The 18492-nt window shown below is 37.2% G+C and overlaps 1 protein-coding gene across 6 annotated transcripts in view; it reads left to right on the top strand.

The window, feature by feature from the left end:
- TP53BP2 (tumor protein p53 binding protein 2) overlaps positions 1-17111 on the top strand; it is a 108823-nt gene extending 91712 nt beyond the window's left edge. For all 6 annotated transcript variants that reach the window (XM_016430190.2, XM_007481468.3, XM_016430191.2 and 3 more), the window contains 2 exons: positions 13652-13851; positions 16298-17111. In XM_016430190.2, coding sequence (XP_016285676.1) covers positions 13652-13851; positions 16298-16339 — 242 coding nt within the window. In that variant the 3' untranslated portion in view covers positions 16340-17111. The remainder of the gene's footprint in view (positions 1-13651; positions 13852-16297) is intronic.
- The last annotated feature ends 1381 nt before the right edge of the window (positions 17112-18492 follow it).

Raw genomic sequence — 18492 nt, 5'->3', positions numbered from 1 at the left:
TCAAGAAATTAGAAGAGAACATAAAATATCTCACTGACAAGGTGACAGACTTGGAAAATAGAGGAAGAAGAGATAATTTAAGAATAATTGGACTACCAGAAAATCCAGAAATAAACAGCAAACTTGACATCGTAATACAAGATATAATCAAAGAAAATTGCCCAGAGATTCTAGAACAAGGGGGCAATACAGCCACTGAAAGAGCTCACAGAACACCCTCTACACTAAATCCCCAAAAGACAACTCCCAGGAATGTAATTGCCAAATTCCAAAGCTTTCAAGCAAAAGAAAAAAATCCTATAAGAAGCCAGAAAAAGACAATTTAGATATAAAGGAATGCCAATCAGGGTCACACAAGACCTTGCAAGTTCCACTCTGAATGATCGTAAGGCATGGAACATGATTTTTAGAAAGGCAAGAGACCTGAGTCTTCAACCAAGAATCAGCAAAACTGACTATATCCTTCCAAGGGAAAGAATGGGCATTCAACAAAATAGAAGATTTCCTTCTTTTTGCAAAGAAAAGACCAGAGCTCTGTGGAAAGTTCGATATCAAAAAACAAAGAGCATGGAATACCTGAAAAGGAGAAAATTGTTATCTTTTCATTTATTCAAACTCTCTTCTATAAGGACTACATTTATATCAATCTATATATATTAATATATGAAAAATGTAATGTGTAAATAGGGGGAAAAGAAAAATTAAATAGAATAATCTTTCTCACACAAAGATTCACATGGGAAGGGGAGGGGAAGAAAACTCCTATAAGTAGGAGATGAAGAGAGTTTTTACTTAAACCTTACTCTCAGGGAAATCAACTTTGAGAGGGAAAAACATCCAGATCCATTGGGATCTTGAATTCTATCTTACCAAACAAGGGTAGGGAGAAGGGAAAACCAAGGGGGGGGGGGGACAAAAGGGGAGGGAAGGAGAGGGGGATGGAACAAAAAGGGAGGGACTAGAAAGGGAAACATATCAAGGGAGGGGACAAGGGGGACTGATTTAAAGTAAATCACTGGATTAAAAGATTAGAGCTAAAGAAGAAAGGTTAGAAGTAGGGAAGGATATCAAAATACCAGAGAATTCACAAGTCACAATAATAACTTTGAATTTGAATGGGATGAACTCACCCATAAAATGTAGATGAATCGCAGAATGGGTTAGAATCCAAAACCCTACCATATGTTGTCTTCAAGAAACACACATGAGGCGGGTTGACACCCACAAGGTCAGAATTAAAGGATGGAGTAAGACCTTCTGGGCCTCAACTGATAGAAAGAAGGCAGGAGTGGTAATCATGATATCTGATAAAGCCAAAGCAAAAATAGACCTGATCAAAAGGGATAGGGAAGGTAATTATATTTTGTTAAAAGGGACTCTAGACAATGAGGAAACATCATTAATCAACATGTATGCACCAAATAATATAGCACCCAAATTTCTAATGGAAAAACTAGGAGAATTGAAGGAAGAAATAGACAGTAAAACAATATTAGTGGGAGATTTGAACCAACCATTATCAAATTTAGATAAATCAAATCAAAAAATAAATAAGAAAGAGGTAAAAGAAGTGAATGAAATCTTAGAAAAATTAGAGTTAATAGACATATGGAGAAAAATAAATAGGGACAAAAAGGAATACACCTTCTTCTCAGCACCACATGGCATATTCACAAAGATTGACCATATACTAGGTCACAGAAACATGGCATACAAATGCAGAAAAGCAGAAATAATAAATGCAACCTTTTCAGATCACAAGGCAATAAAAATAATGATCAGTAATGGTACATGGAAAACCAAATCTAAAATTAGTTGGAAATTAAACAATATAATACTCCAAAATCGTTTAGAGAAGAAATCACAGAAACAATAATTTAATCAAGGAAAATGACAATTGCGAGACATCCTTTCAAACCTTTTGGGATGCAGCCAAAGCAGTAGTCAGAGGTAAATTCATATCCCTGAGTGCATATATTAACAAACTAGGGAGAGCAGAAATCAATCAATTGGAAATGCAAATAAAAAAACTCAAAAGAGATCAAATTAAAAACCCCCAGCAGAAAACCAAACTAGAAATCCTAAAAATTAAGGGAGAAATTAATAAAATTAAAAGTGATAGAACTATTTATTTAATAAATAAGACTGGAAGCTGGTACTTTGAAAAAACAAACAAAATAGACAAAGTACTGGTCAATCTAATTAAAAAAAGGAAAGAAGAAAAGAAAATTAACAGCATCAAAGATGAAAAGGGGGACATCACCTCCAATGAAGAGGAAATCAAGGCAATCATTAAAAATTACTTTGCCCAATTACATGGCAATAAATTCAGCAATCTAGGCAATATGGATGAATATATACAAAAATACAAACTGCCTAGACTAACAGAAGAAGAAATAGAATTCTTAAATAATCCCATATCAGAAAATGAAATCCAACAGGCCATCAAAGGACTCCCTAAGAAAAAATCCCCAGGGCCCGACGGATTCACAAGTGAATTCTATCAAACATTTAGAGAACAGTTAATCCCAATACTATACAAACTATTTGACATAATAAGCAAAGAGGGAATTCTACCCAACTCCTTTTATGACACAAACATGGTACTGATTCCAAAACCAGGCAGATCAAAAACAGAGAAAGAAAATTATAGACCAATCTCCATAATGAATATAGATGCAAAAATCTTAAATAGGATACTAGCAAAAAGACTCCAGCAAATGATCAGAAGGGTCATCCACCATGATCAAGTAGGATTTATACCAGGGATGCAGGGCTGGTTAAATATTAAGAAAACCATCCACATAATCGACCATATCAACAAGCAAACCAACAAAAGTCACATGATTATTTCAAAAGACTCAGAAAAAGCCTTTGATAAAATACAACATCCATTCCTATTGAAAACACTAGAACGCATAGGAATAGGAGGGTTGTTCCTAAAAATAATAAACAGTATATATCTGCAATGGGGATAAACTAAATGCATTCCCAAAAAGATCAGGAGTGAAACAAGGATGCCCATTATCACCTCTACTATTTGACATTGTACTCGAAACACTAGCAGTAGCAATTAGAGAAGGGAAAGAGATTGAGGGCATCAAAATGGGCAAGGAGGAGACCAAGCTATCGCTCTTTGCAGATGACATGATGGTCTACTTAAAGAATCCTAGAGATTCAACCAAAAAGTTACTCGAAATAATCAACAACTTTAGCAAAGTTGTAGGATACAAAATAAACCCACATAAGTCATCAGCATTTCTATACATCTCCAACATAGTCCAGCAACAAAAACTAGAGGGAGAGATCCTATTCAAAATCACCTTAGACAAAATAAAATACCTTGGAATCTATCTCCCGAGACAAACACAGGAATTGTATGAACACAACTACAAAGCACTCTCCACACAACTAAGACTGTACTTGAGCAATTGGAAGAACATTAACTGCTCATGGGTAGGACGAGCCAATATAATAAAAATGACCATCCTACCCAAACTTATTTATCTATTTAGTGCCATGCCCATAGAACTTCCAAAAGATTTCTTTACTGATTTAGAAAAAACCATAACAAAGTTCATTTGGAGTAACAAAGGATCAAGGATATCCAGGGAAATAATGAAAAAAAATGCAAAGGAAGGGGGCCTTGCAGTCCCAGATCTCAAACTATATTACAAAGCAGCGGGCATCAAAACAATTTGGTACTGGTTAAGAGATAGAAACGAGGATCAGTGGAATGGACTTGGGGCAAGTGACCTCAGCAAGACAGTATATGATAAACCCAAATATTCCAGCTTTTGGGTCAAAAATCCACTATTCGATAAAAACTGTTGGGAAAACTGGAAGGCAGTGTGGTAGAGATTAGGATTAGATCAACAACTCACACCCTACACCAAGATAAATTCAAAATGGGTGACTGACATGAACATAAAGAAGGAAACTATAAGTAAATTAGGTAAACACGGAATGGTATATATGTCAGTCCTTTGGGAAGGGAAAGACTTTAAAGCCAAGCAAGACATCGAAGGAGTCACAAAATGTAAAATAAATAATTTCAACTACATCAAATTAAAAAATTTTGTACAAACAAAACCAATGTAACTAAAATCAGAAGGAAGGCAACAAATTGAGAAGCAATCTGCATAAAAACCTCTGACAAAGGTTTAATTACTCAAATTTACAAAGAGCTAAATCAATTGTACAGAAGGTCAAGCCATTCTACAATTGATAAATGGGCAGGGGACATGAACAGGCAGTTCTCAGCCAAAGAAATAAAAACTATTAATAAGCACATGAAAAAGTGCTCTACATCTCTTATAATCAGATGCAAATCAAAACAACTCTGTGGTATCACCTCATACCTAGCAGATTGGCTAACAGGACAGCAAAGGAAAGTAATGAATGCTGGAGGGGATGAGGAAAAGTAGGGACATTAATTCATTGCTGGTGGAGTTGTGAATTGATCCAGCCATTCTGGAGGGTAATTTGGAACTATGCCCAGGGGGTGATGGAGGACTGTCTGCCCTTTGATCTAGCCATGGCACTACTGGGTTCGTACCCCAAGGTAGATAATGGGGAAAAAGACTTGTACAAGAATATTCATAGCTAAGCTCTTTGTGGTGGCCAAGGATTGGAAGATGAGGGGATGCCCTTCAATTGGGGAATGGCTGAACAAATTGTGGTATGTGTTGGTGATGGAATACTATTGTGCTAAAAGGAATATTAAAGTGGAGGAATTCCATGGAGACTGGAGCAGCCTCCAGGAAGTGATGCAGAGTGAAAGGAGCAGAACCAGGAAAACATTGTACACAGAGACTGATACACTGTGGTACAATCGAAGGTAATGGCCTCCTCCACTGGGGACAATGCAATGTCTCTGAACAATCTGCAGGGATCTAAAAAACACTATTCACAAGCAGAGCATAAGCTGTGGATGTGGAGACACCGATGAAAAGCAACTGCTTGACTACAGGGGCTGAGAGGAAATGACTGAGGAGAGACTCTAAACGAACACTCTAATGCAAATATCAACAAAATGAAATGGATTCGAACCAAGAACACATGTGAAACCCACTGGAATTCTGAGCTGCCTATGGGAGGGGGTGGGGGGGGGAGGAAAAGATAATGATCATTGTTTCCAATGAATGATGTTCGTAAATAACCAAATAAAACAATGTTTAAGAAGAAAAAAGATTACAGTCAGTTTTGCTGGGTAGTTGATTCTTGGTTATAGACCTAATTTCCTTGCTTTCTGGAAAATCATATTCCATGCCTTTCGTTTTTTCAGTGTGGATGCAGCTAGGCTCTGCGTTATCCTCACTGTGGTTCCATGGTATCTGAATGACTTCTTGGCAGCTTGTAATATCTTTTCTTTGGTCTGATAGTTCTTGAATTTAGCTATAAAATTCCTGGGTGTTGTCAGTTGGGGATTAAGTACAGGAGGTGATCTGTGGATTCTTTCAATCTCCACTTTTTCCTCTTGTTCTAGGTTATCGGGGCAGTTTTCTTGAATAATTTCTTGTAGTACGATGTCCAGGCTTTTTCTTTTGTCATGGTCTCCTGGTAAACCAATGATTTTTAAGTTGTCTCTCCTTGAACGATTTTCTAAATCCTCTGTTTTGTGAATGAGATGCTTCATATTTTCCTCAATTGTTTCATTCTTTTGGTTTTGTTTTATAGTGTCCTGCTGCCTTGTGAGGTCACTTAATTCTAGTTGTTGTATTCTGGTTCTTAAAGACTGGATTTCATCCCTGGGTTTTTGGTCATCCTTTTATTTCTGGTCTGATTTTCTTTGGAGGTCATATTTCATCCTCTTTACCTTGTCTTTCATCTCCTTTTTCTTATCTTTCATCTTCTTCACCTCATCTTTCATCTCCTTTGCCTCATTTTCCAGCTGGTTGATTTTGGCTTTCAAGACACTATTTTCTGTTTCCGGATGATTTATCTTAGTTTTTAAGTTCTTTTCCCAATTGTCTTCAGCCTCTCTTAATTGTGTTTTGAATTTCATTTTGAGTTCTTCCAAAGCCTGTATCCAATTCACTTGGATTTCTGATTTTTCCTTTGCGGATCCCTCCCCCTCTGTTTCGTTTGCTTTTTGCTCGTTACTTGTACAGAACCTGTCTATTGTAATTTATTTCTTCTTTTTCTGTTGTTTGCTCCCTGTATTTGTCTGTGCTCTTGTTCCTCTCATTTTCTTTGGTTTTGGGGCTGTCAGTCTCCCCTCTTGGAGCTTTGTCAGATCTCTTGGTACAGTCTCTGGGGGAGGAATATTGGCTTCCCTGTCCTCTGGAGTCCTTTGATTGGGTTAAGTTCAACTGGGTTGGGCTGTATGTGCTCTGAGGCTGAAGACTGCTAGAAGGCTGGAGCTGCCCAGGCTCTCTCCAGTTCTCTCCAGCTGCTTCGCTGCCAGTGTTCCACCCTCTGAGCCTTGCACAGCACTGTCTGCAAGGTACACCAGTGCCTTTGCTTGCCCTGAGGTTCCTGTCCTTGTGGGAGGCCCTGCACTCTAGGGGGGGAGGGGTCCTGGCCCCCCTGAGCTCTGAGGACTCCTGATGGGATTAGGTGCAACTGGGTTGGTCTGGATGTGCCCCAAATCAAAAACCTCCGGTGAGACTGGAGCCAGATGTAAGAACCCAGCCAAGGGGCTGCAGGCTCTTCAGTCTCTCTCTGGCTGGTTCCCTGCCACCTGTGTTGGACACTCTGAGCCTGGCCCAGGTTGCTCTCAAGGTACACACTCCAGACCAGCACCTTTGCCCGCCCAGAGGTTCCTGCTGCTTCTGGGGGTTCAGCACTCTGGGTTGGGGGGGGAGGTTTCCTGGGACCTTCCTTCTGCCACCCCTTCGACCTGAGTGTTCTCGGTTTCCGGCTTTTGGGGGGGGTATCTTTTGAATTGAGTCCAGAAGGAGGGTTCCCCACCTCTGTCCTGCTGTTAAGTTTGATTTTCAGTCCCCTAGTAGCATTCAGTTTGTGATCGGTAAGGAAGGGTTTTCAGAGGTCTGAACTTTTGCTGCTTCTAAGCTGCCATCTTGACCGGAAGCCCCAAAGCAGTTTAAAAAGAGAACTTTAAAAGAAATGTATTAGTACTTTTTAAAAAATAGAGTAAAACAGAACTTGTTTTCTTGATAACACAAGGACATCATTATGAATAATAGCTTGTTTGCTTATATATAAAGTGGTCCCAAGGTCCTACTTTCTTGAATTCTTAACTGCTTTGCATAGCTTTTGTATCTTTCTGTACTGTCAATTGCAACTTTATTGGTGCTGTTATTATGTTTGCTACTAGCAGCTTCCTTCTCATTTTCTGTTTCTAATCTGTGCTGATTAGATTATCACCATGTAACTAAACTAAGGAAAGCCCAAAGAGGTTTTCTTATCAATAAAAATGCATGAGATTTACTATATGAGTTGTTTTCCTTTCAGTAATGCACTTCATTATCATAATTTAATTATATATTTGTCATCCCATCACCATATTTGGATTTCTCTTTTTATCTGTCCTAGCAGTTAGCATAGTGCTCTGCAGATAGTATAGTTAGTAGTCATTTAAATATTATCTCACTTGTCTCCCCTGGCAGGAGGCAGGGTGGGGTTGGGACTGAGGGGCTGGTCTTTGTGTAAAAGTTCTAGAATAAATGGTACAGACTGTAAATGCTAATTGGATTTCTTAGGATAAGGAGTCATTGTTGTCTGGAGGTGTTAGAGAATGATGAGTGGAAAAGGCAGACCATGAACTAGGATTGGGTATTCCATTCTTATTCACAAGTCACAGATCTTGTGTAGCATTTGTATAGGAAAAGATTTACGTTTGCAAAGCACTTCAACTCTTTTTATAGGTGAAGAAATTAAGACTGAGTTGTTAAATGATTTACTTATTTGCTTTACACTGGTAATAAGTGTGTAAGGCAAAATTTAAACTGTCTCCCTGAATCCAAGAGCAGAAATCTATGTCATCTCTCTGGCTGGCATAAAAATATACATATAAGAGGGCAGCTAGGTAACTTGGTAGAAGAAAGCCAAGCCTAGAGATGGGAGGTCTTGACTTTAAATATGACCTTTATATACTTCCTAGATGTCGGATCCCGGGCAAGTCACTTAACCTCAGTTGCCTAGCCTTTACCATTCTTCTGCCTTGCAGCTAATACCTATTATCAATTCTTCCCATGCCCCCCCATTATCAATTCTAAGACAGATGGTAAGGGTTAAGAAAGAAGAAACATCTTGTCAAATTGTTCATTACCATTGATGACTGTATTGGGAACATTATTCTCTCTATCAGGTACTGCTCTATTGAGAGATAAATAAAGGAAAGGAAAGCATTTCACACAAAAACAAATTCCTAAATAATTAGTGAAAATAAGGTGAAACTGTTTATATGAGAGAATATCTAATTAACGTATTTGTGAGGGGCAGCTAGGTGACTCATTGGTTTGAGAGCCAAACCCAGAGATGGGAGGTTTGGGGTTCAAATCTAGCCTCAGATACTTCCTGGTTGGGTGACCCTGGGCAAGTCACTTAACCCCCATTGTCTAGCCCTTACTGCTTCTCTGCCTTAGAACCAATACACAGTATTGATTCTAAGTGGAAGGTAAGAGTTTAAAAAATATATTTGTGACAATGTATCTTGCTTAGATGAAAGTCATTCATCTTATGTTGATACTTTCATAGAGTAGGCAGTTGCTATCTTAAGTCCAATGCCAGCATTTCAGGTCTGACCTAAGAGCACCAAGAAGAACAGAAGTAGGATGGGAAAGTGACAATGCCCATTCATCTAAAAATGGCCTTGTTAACAAGTAGATGGACTCTTGAGGACAGATTTGAAGACCTGTTCTTATTTTCTTGAGCTTTTTGCTATGTAGTTTTCTTGTCTTTCCAGAGTCCCTTTTGCCTAACTCTCCTCCCTTTTCTGACCATTATGAGTACAACTCTTGAGTGAAACCAAAGGAACAGAGAAGTTGAGGCTTGTCTTGGGTCATAAAGTTAGTAATTGACTGAATTAATTACTCAGATCTTCATGGCTCCATCCACTCTGCCAAGTTGTTTTACACTGATAAGGTTCCCTCTAAGTTTTCCCCCAAAGTGATACTTGTGTAGATGAACTGAGCTCATAAAATTTGTTTGGAAGATTAAAAATAAAAGATTGGTTTTTACCTGCTTCAGATTAGGAAAGCAAATTTATGACTCTTAATTTGAATGTAGAAACATATGATTTGAAAATTTACTTAGGAAAAAACCTTTTGATTCCTAAAACCATTGTAGAAATATCTCAAGGTGTTATCTTCAGCAAACCCAGACTTCCAGAATGAGCCTTTCCCCCTCAAAACAGTAGTCTAAGAAATCTTTTAATTTGTAGGGTTATATTATAATTAATCTAATTATACTTGTAAATATAATTGGCATCCTTGGATCTTTCTGTTCAAATGAGGTTTGAAATTCACTTGCCCTCATTAAGAGAAACTTGAACCCTCTAAGGTGGTGGATTGGCAGTCTTCTATTTGTGAAGAATAAACTTGGATTTCTAATTTCCTTGTTGTCTAGCAACACTGTGATAGATAAAGTGTCCCCGTACAGTTTATTTAGTAGTACTAATGCAGAAGTGTTAATTGGCATAGGGAATACTAAACATCTTGTTAACAGTAAAATATTCATTTCAGCTGAAAACTGTTTTAAAGAGGGAATGTGTTTCCTTGGTTTTTGAAAATGCAGAGGTGAAAATAATAGTTTACTCTGAATTATTCAGAGCCTTATTATCTAGATTGTAGATTATTTTATGGCCTTTTTCTTCAGATCACATTTTCCCCCAATTTTCTGTCCCCTTTAAATAAAACAACTGTCAATTAGCATTACATCTAGAACAGGGAATGGATATTAAACTCAAATATCAATTTGGATGCTAAATTCATGTGGTAGAAAATGTGTTATAGAGGCCTTCCCAGTAAGATCAGGAGTGAAGCAAGGATGCCCATTATCACCACTACTATTCAACATTGTACTAAAAGTGTTAGTTATAGCAATAAAAGAAAAAGAAATTGAAGGAATTAGAATAGAAGGAATTCAAAGGAATAAAAGCTGTCACTCTTTGCAGATAATATAATGGTGTACTTAGAGAATAACTAAAAACTTATTGAAATAATTAATGTCAGCAAAGTTTCAGGATAGAAAATAAACCCATATGAATCATCAGCATTTCTCTGTACTACCTAAAAAGTCGAACGACAGGAGATAGAAAGAGTAATCCCATTTAACATAATTGTAGACCTTATAAAATCTCTGCCAAGACAAACTTAGGAACTATATGATCACAACTACAATATGCTTTTCACACATATAAAGTCAGTTCTAAACAATTGGGAAAACATTAATTGCTCATGGGTAGGCTGAGCCAATATAATAAAAATTAAAAATTCTGCCTAAATTAATTACCTATTTAGTACTATGCCAATCAAATTATCCAAAAATTATTTGATAGAGCTAGAAAAAAAGATTCATCTGGAAGAACAAAAAGCCATCTATATCAAGGGAATTAATGCAAAAAATAATGAGGGGAGACAGCTTATCAGAACAATCTGGTACTACTAAAAATAGTGGTAAACCAGTAGAATAGATTAGGCATTCAACACACAGTGGTAAATGGCTATAATAAGCTAGTATTTGACAAACCCAAAGATTTAAGTTTTTGGAAAAAGAACTCTATTTGACAAAAACTGCTGGGAAAACTGGAAACAGGCAGAAACTAGGCACAGACTAACATACCTCATGCCCCATATAACCAAGGTAAAGTAAAAAAGGGGGAAATCGTACACGAATCAGGGAATCACAGAATAGTGTACCTGTCAGACCTATGGTTAATGGTAGAATTTAGCCAAACCACATAGAGAACAATGAAATGTTAAACAACCTTGATTACGTTAAATGAAAAGGGTTTTGCACAAATAAAACCAATGCAACAAGATTAGAAGGCAAACAAAAAACCAGGGGAAAATCTTTATAGTGGTTGTCTCTGACAAAGGCCTCATGTCTCCAATATATAGAGAACTTGAGTCAAATTTATAAGACTACCAAGCATTCCCTAACTGACAAATAGTTGAAGGATATAAACAGATAATTCTCAGAAGAATAAATTAAAATTCTTTAGTCATATGGAAAAAAATGCTCTAAATCACTGTTGGAGAAATGCACATTAAAAACACCTATTAGACTGGCTAATATGAGCAAAAATGGGAATTCATAAATGTTGGAGGGGATGTGGAAAAATTGGGACACTAATAAATACATAATTGATGGAGCTGTGAACTGATACAATCATTCTGAAGAGCAATTTGGAACCCAAAGGACCCTGAAACTGTGCATACCCTTTGACTCAGCAATACCATTTCTAGGTCTTTGTTCCAAAGAGATCAAAGATAGGGAAAATATTTATAGCAGTTTCTTTTGTGGTGACCAAGAACTCGAAACTGTAAAGTTGTCCATCATTAGAGAACAGCTGAACAAATTGTGGTATATAATAGAATAATAATGTGCCATAAGAAATAACAAACAAGATGATCACAAAAAACCTGGGAAGACTTATATGAAGTGATGCAAAATGAAGTGAGCAGAATCAAGAGAACATTGTACACAGTAACAACAATAATGTGTGATGATCAACTGTGAGTGACAAATATCCAAGACAACTCCAAAAGACTTATGATGAAAAAGACTATCCACTACCAACAGAAGGAACTGATGGAATATGAATGCATATTGAAACATACCATTCTTCACTTTTTCCTGTGTAAGCAATACATGACTTCAATTACAGTGTAAAGAACTTGGAAACATATATTATACTTTGTGCAATATGTATAATCTATATCATAATACCTGCCATTGTGGGGAGGGGTGGGAGGGAGGGAGAGAACATGGATTGCAAAACATCGGAAAATGATCTTTGAAAGTTGTATCAACATGCAATCTGGAAAAAAAAAATTTTTTTAAAGAAAAAATTAGAATCAGAGCCAGAGTCCCTGCATCTGAATCTCAGCTCCTCCCTACTTGTACAACTTTGAATGGGGGGAGAGGGGAAAGGATCATTGGGTGATGGCTATGAACAGCCAGAATTCATGCAGCACTTTAGTATTTGCAAAGCACTTTACAAGGATTATCTCCTGTGGTCCTCAATACTCCTGGGGAGCAGATACTTTTATTGTTCCCATTTTACTGCTCAGGAAACAGGCTAAAAAGTAAAATGACTTACCTAAGGTTACATAGTTAGGAAGTATCTGAAGCAGGATTTGAACTTTAGCTGTTGTACCTATCTGACTCTAGGTACAAAACACTAATTTGGGGATGAAAATGGAAAAGAAATACAACTCTTGCTTGTAAGGAGCTCACATTTCTAATAAGAGGACACCACACATAGAGGAAGTTTCAGCTACGAGTCAAATAGAAAGCCTGTTGGTCTATAGGGCACAGTGGCAAGACACAGTATAACGAGAAGATTCCCAAACCCCTGCTCTCCATGTAAGTAAATTTAGTTTTCCCTTGAAACTGCCCTTGAAATTTAATTGGTTTAGGAGGCTAAAAGCTCAGACTATTAACATCAGGTTTTGGTCAGCTGAATATAAAACAACCATAAGAAACTCCAGAGCCTCTCCACCATGGGCAGCTTGGAGCCTGTAGAGCCACTTAAAACTGAATCTCCTTGTAATGCCCTTGATTCAGACCCTTTGCCCAGCTGTGACTAAATCAAAATTTGTAGGAGTTAATAAAATAACTACAATAGTTTAGTCATTCAGGTCACCAAGTTTAACAATGTAATAATCCCGTGGGCTATGGAACTGAACTGGAAGAGCCTTTTTTTTTTAAATTTATTTAATTAGCAATTTAGAATATTTTTCCTTGGTTACAAGAATCATGTTCTTTCCCTCCCCTCCCCCGCCCTCTCCCATAGCTGATGCACAATTCCACTGGGTTTTACATGTGTCCTTGATCAAGGCCTATTTCCATATTATTATTTGCAATAGAATGATCATTTAGAGTCTACATCCCCAATCATATCCCCATCAAACCATATGATCAAGCAGTTGTTTTTCTTCTGTGTTTCTACTCCCACAGTTCTTTCTCTGGATGTGGATAGCTTCTTTCTCATAAGCCCTTCAGAATTGTTATGGATCATTGCATTGCTGCTAGTAGAGAAGTCCATTACATTTGATTGGGCCACAGTGTATCAGTCTCTGTGTATAATGTTCTCCTGGTTCTGCTCCTCTCACTCTGCATCAATTCCTGGAAGTGGTGGAACAGCCTTTTTTGCTCCAAAAGTAGTACTTAGGGCAAAGGATCTGTATCTTCCGGGGGGTGGTGGTGGTGAGGGTAGCTAGATTGATCCTGCCCTGGGTAAGCCATTTAACCTCAAATAAGAGTGAGAGAGAGGGAGAGAGACAGTGACGTTTGGATTGCATGGCTACATTTACCTTCGTTAACTTTTTCGAGAACTTTGTTTACATTGAAGAAGAAAAGACATTATTAAATTCTTAATGCAAGCGTAATAACATGCCAGCCTATGTGTAGTCCCTTTCCTTTGAATGTTATATAGCCAGATAGCCCCAAGACTTGAATTATGTAAATACAAGTTATACTTCAACATCTCTTTGACTTTTCCTTCTTTTGTTTATAGGTGTTCAGGAGAAAATGGGCATAATGAATAAAGGGATCATTTATGCACTATGGGACTATGAACCTCAAAATGATGATGAACTGCCCATGAAGGAAGGAGACTGTATGACAATCATACGAAGGGAAGATGAAGATGAAATTGACTGGTGGTGGGCACGGCTCAATGACAAGGAGGGATACGTGCCTCGAAACTTACTAGGAGTAAGTTAACTCTTTTTTAAAAAAAGGATATTCCTCACCAAGGCTTTGTATAGAGGAGACCTTGAGAAAAGTGCAGGATGACAATATTCTCACATGATTCCCCATGAGGCTAGGCTATTTGTGGCTGTGGAAAAGAGGGAAGTTATCTAGTCCAAGTGGGAATTGAGCCAGTGACTTTGACCTTATTAACACTATGCTCTAATTCTCCGAGTATCCAGTATAAACAGCATTGCCCTAGGCTTATGGGCCTTATAAAGGGAATAGAAGAGCTTAAAATCAAAAAGAGAAGGAGACCAAATATGAGAAATCAAACAACATACTAAAAAAGCCATTTCTTTTTCTGGATCAGACCTGGGATATTATTGTCCTAGGGAATCCCTCTGGAGATACTCCTCCTACCAGTGAAGATCATTAGTGTGTACTCTGTAGCATATGGTCTCAAAGACATTTTGCTGAGGCTTACTGAAAGAGGAAGGTTCCTATGTGGGGGGCCATCCAGCCCATATATATGAGAAGTGGCACTTGAACCCAGGTCTTTCTGACTATCCACTATGCCACAAGAATAAGAAAATATGAAAATTGTAGTGATTTCTTAGTATGATTACCATTAGGTAGGACATTGTTTAATAGTATTTTGAAAGAGTTGTCTGAGAGAGTAGTGTGAGAGAGTGAATTCAGGTGAAAAAATCATATTTGAAGGTGCAAGCATGTCCATTTTAATTATTTGTGGTCTTTTTTAGGTCTATTATTCTATGAATTGGTGTTTTGGGGAAAAAAGTGAGATCGGTGGGCTGGGTTATAGAATACAAACCATTGTATAGTCGGTCTCTAAAAATTATGCTTGAAATAACCAAATTTTTGTTAGAATACTGTATGTAATTTAGATTATAAAAGGGAAGTGACCAGAAGAGGGAAGGCAGAAAGAGGTTAAGTGACTCCAATTAGCAGATGCCTGAAGCTGGATTTGAACTGAAGTCTTCTATGGCAGTGAGGCAATGCGAATGAGAGATAGTTGTTTATAGTACAGGTATTCAAGATGGTTAAGGTATGAAGCATGGTAAGAAAGGCCTTGTTTTTAAAATAGCTGGGCTTGCTAATGGACTAAGTATCAGCAATAAAGAAAAGATAGCTTAAAAATGATTTTCTAATTTTGAATTTTTTTTTTTAAACAGTATTTTGCCTTCCTCCTCTGGCCTTTTATCTGACCACGTACATTAAGTACTTCACGTGCCTCACTTGTAATTAAACTTGCAATTAAACACTAGACTTTTACTTTATTGTAAGATGTTAGGAATTAAAAGGTTACATATTCTCTGGCTCAGCACATAAGAGGTCTCTTTCAAATGGCTGTTGAAAGTGGGAAGAACTTATTGCCTTCAAAGGAGTTTATTTTTTAGGCCCAGGAGGGAAGTAAATTTTCTTTAGTGGTGGTAGTAATCATGTTTACATTTGATCAGTAAAAAATTACTTTATGAGCACTTTTTCATAATAGTAAGTCTGTGAGATTATTTTATAGGCAGAAACTGAGGCTCAGAGTGACTTAAGTGATGTGACGCACAGTCATATAATCAGTGAGAAGTAGGGGCAGAACTTGAACTCTCGTATCTTCTCATTCTAACTAGTCTCCTTTCCACCGTAACATGATGCCTCCTATGTTTCTAGTGTTAATAGTTGTACTTAGAACAAATTGCTCCACATTTCTGGTAGATCTTTTTAGTGGAGAGGCACTATGCTTTCATGCAAGGGGAAGATTGGTAAATGACTGAATTTGTGAGCAAATAATCAAATACAGGAATTTTCTTCCTTAATGTCAGCCATGTATCACCAGAAACAAATAGTTCTAAAGAGTGTAATCTCTTACTCAGAATTGGATTTCTTAAATACAGAAATCTTTTTTGGAGATAAATTTCACACACACACAGTCCCCTTCATTTGAGACTTAGAGAGCAGTAAAAAAGGAACCTTAATTCATTTCAGTATTCTAATTTAGGGCAATTATATTTGCTGATTACCTTTATTTTCTTCAGAGAAATACTTTTCCTTTTGTGGATTGTACTAACCCAGCTATTAGATGTGTTTCAGTTTTTTTTCCTTCACTCTGCATCTCTGCAATATTCTTTTGTTAGAGGAGCAGAGGGACAATCAAATTACCAGTTCATCTTGTTCATGGTTTGAAGTGTGGAAACCTTGCTACCCTCACAAATAGTCTCCTTATAGTTTTTCTGTGTCTCTCTCCCTTTCCCCTTCTCCCTCTCTTTTCCTCTCTCCCTCCCTCAAGAGAATTTAAAATCTTTTGTATTACTATGCTACTTCCCCTTTACAATCATCGATTTGTCCCTATGATCTTTTGATAGCTTCCAGAGTAGTGTTAGCATTTAGTTGCTCAATATAAATTAATGCAATTTAATGCATATATTCAGTTATTTTTTTTTTAACTTCTTTCTAGCTGTACCCAAGAATTAAACCACGACAAAGGAGTTTGGCATGAAACCTTGTGGAATCTGTTTGTGAAGTACTAATCTGTGTTATTAAAAAGAAGTAATGTGATTGGTGTGGGCACAATTTTCAAGTCTTTTATTTCCATGACAATGTTACTAACTTGAAAGCAATGAAGAATGTGCTTTAGAAGCAAATGAAGGATTGACTAATTCAATGGAGAACCTTCAACACACTGGAATGGTGCTTATAAAAGTGGTATTTGCTCTTTTGGGGTAAAGAAACTCCATACTCAGCATGTGGCACTTAAAAGGACAATGATGCAGTGATACCTAAAAAGGAACTTTTCATCAGTAAGAAATCACATCCTGCCTCACTTTATTTTGGAGCCTGCCTCAGTAATTGACTGTGATAATCTTGCGCACACCAGAGCCGGCGAATGCCATCTCAGCCTGCCCAGAAGCACCTTTTGATAAGCAGAGCATTTTCTCAAGTGACTCAGTAGCAGTTGTGAAGATCCAGTACAATAATAGTGCATATTGACCTGAAGAACCATTAACTAGTCTTAAGTGAGCAATAACTTTATATGAGTGCTGTAGCATCTTACAGTTTACACATATATTTTGAATATTATGCTATATTACATGTAATTTAGATTTAGAATCTTGTTTTTCACCTGAATTTTGATTCTATATTTATTGTCTTTTGTATTTTGGAATTTAAATGTAGAAACATCCTGTAGACTTAACTTTAAAATTTGTCTGAATTTTATCTGATTTTATTTTTTGTCAAATTGTGATAAAATAAATTTTTTTGTCTCTTTAGTTCTGCCTCTCATTTAAATTCTTGGTTTCAAAAGAGCAGGCTTTAACCAAATGCAGGACTACAAACTTCTTGTTATTTTAAACAATTCTTCAAAACAGTTAACTGATAAATTACAGAATGTGACACCTGGAAATTCCTTACTAAATTAATTTCATTAGTCATTAAATTTCATTAATCATAATGATGGTAGCTTGTACTTCTAGAGAACCTCAAAGTTTGCAAAGTGTTGTACACATTATTTCATTTATCCTTGCAATAGCCATCTCCATTTTACAGGTGAGTGACCTGAGGCTGAGAGCCTAAGTATGTAGCTTACGGTTATATGGCTAGCTAGCAAGCAATTGAGGCAGAATTTGAACTCAGGTCTTCCCAGCTCCATGCCCAGCACTCTTATGCACTGAGTCACTTAGGTGCCTAAAACGTACACTAGAGTTTGTTGGTGGTGTGATGGAACCCCAACATGTTCATTGGAAGTTATTTTAGAGGGCTAATTTTGCATGCCCTTTACATACTTAAGAGTCTTAGATTTTAAGTTAGAAAGAACATTACATCCACCTGGTCTGCTTTTACTGCTGGAAGAAAATGAAGCTTAGAGGCTTGTTCCCACAGCCTACAATGATGTATCAGAGGCACATTTGGAATCCAAGTATTCTTGACTCCAGGTTCAGCATTTAAACTACTTTATAGTGTGATTGAAAGTCTGAGAATTCCCATATAGGTGCTAGAGAATAGTAACATGTTAATAGGTTTGGGAATTGTTTTGGAGCCCATTCTGGGCATATGGGATCATCAGATTTGATTATTTATAACTAGCCATTGAAAGTGAACTTGAGGGGGCAGCTGGGTAGCTCAGTGGATGGAGAGCCAGGCCTAGACACAGGAGGTCCTGGGTTCAAATCTGGCCTCAGATGCTTCCTAGCTGTGTGACCCTGGGCAAGTCACTTAACCCACATTGCCTAGCCCTTCTCTTCTACCTTAGAACCAATATACAGTATTCTAAGATGGAAGGTAGGGGTTTAAAAAAAAAAGTTAACTGGACTCAAGCAAAGTAGAAAGGTAAATCAAAATATATTACAATGAGCCAAAATAGAAATAATAACCCCATATATTTACAAATTACAAAAACTTTCACTTCTATTCTCATACCTGATCTTTACAACAGCAAAATGAGCTAGGCAGGACACATGATTATGTGCATCTTAAAATTTTTGTGGGTGAAAGATGAAAAGATAAGGAAACAGATTCAAGCTTCCAAGCATTTTGATTTATTTATTATGCCAATTGCCTAACTTTGGGACCAAGCTCCATATGGGAGACAAACTTTTATACATGAAAAACAACTAATCAAATAAGGCCAATTACAAGGAAACAATACAATAT

The sequence above is a fragment of the Monodelphis domestica genome, chromosome 2, assembly GCF_027887165.1.
Source record: "Monodelphis domestica isolate mMonDom1 chromosome 2, mMonDom1.pri, whole genome shotgun sequence".
In the NCBI taxonomy this organism is placed as follows: Eukaryota; Metazoa; Chordata; class Mammalia; order Didelphimorphia; family Didelphidae; genus Monodelphis; species Monodelphis domestica.
This window is presented reverse-complemented; position numbering and strand designations above follow the sequence as displayed.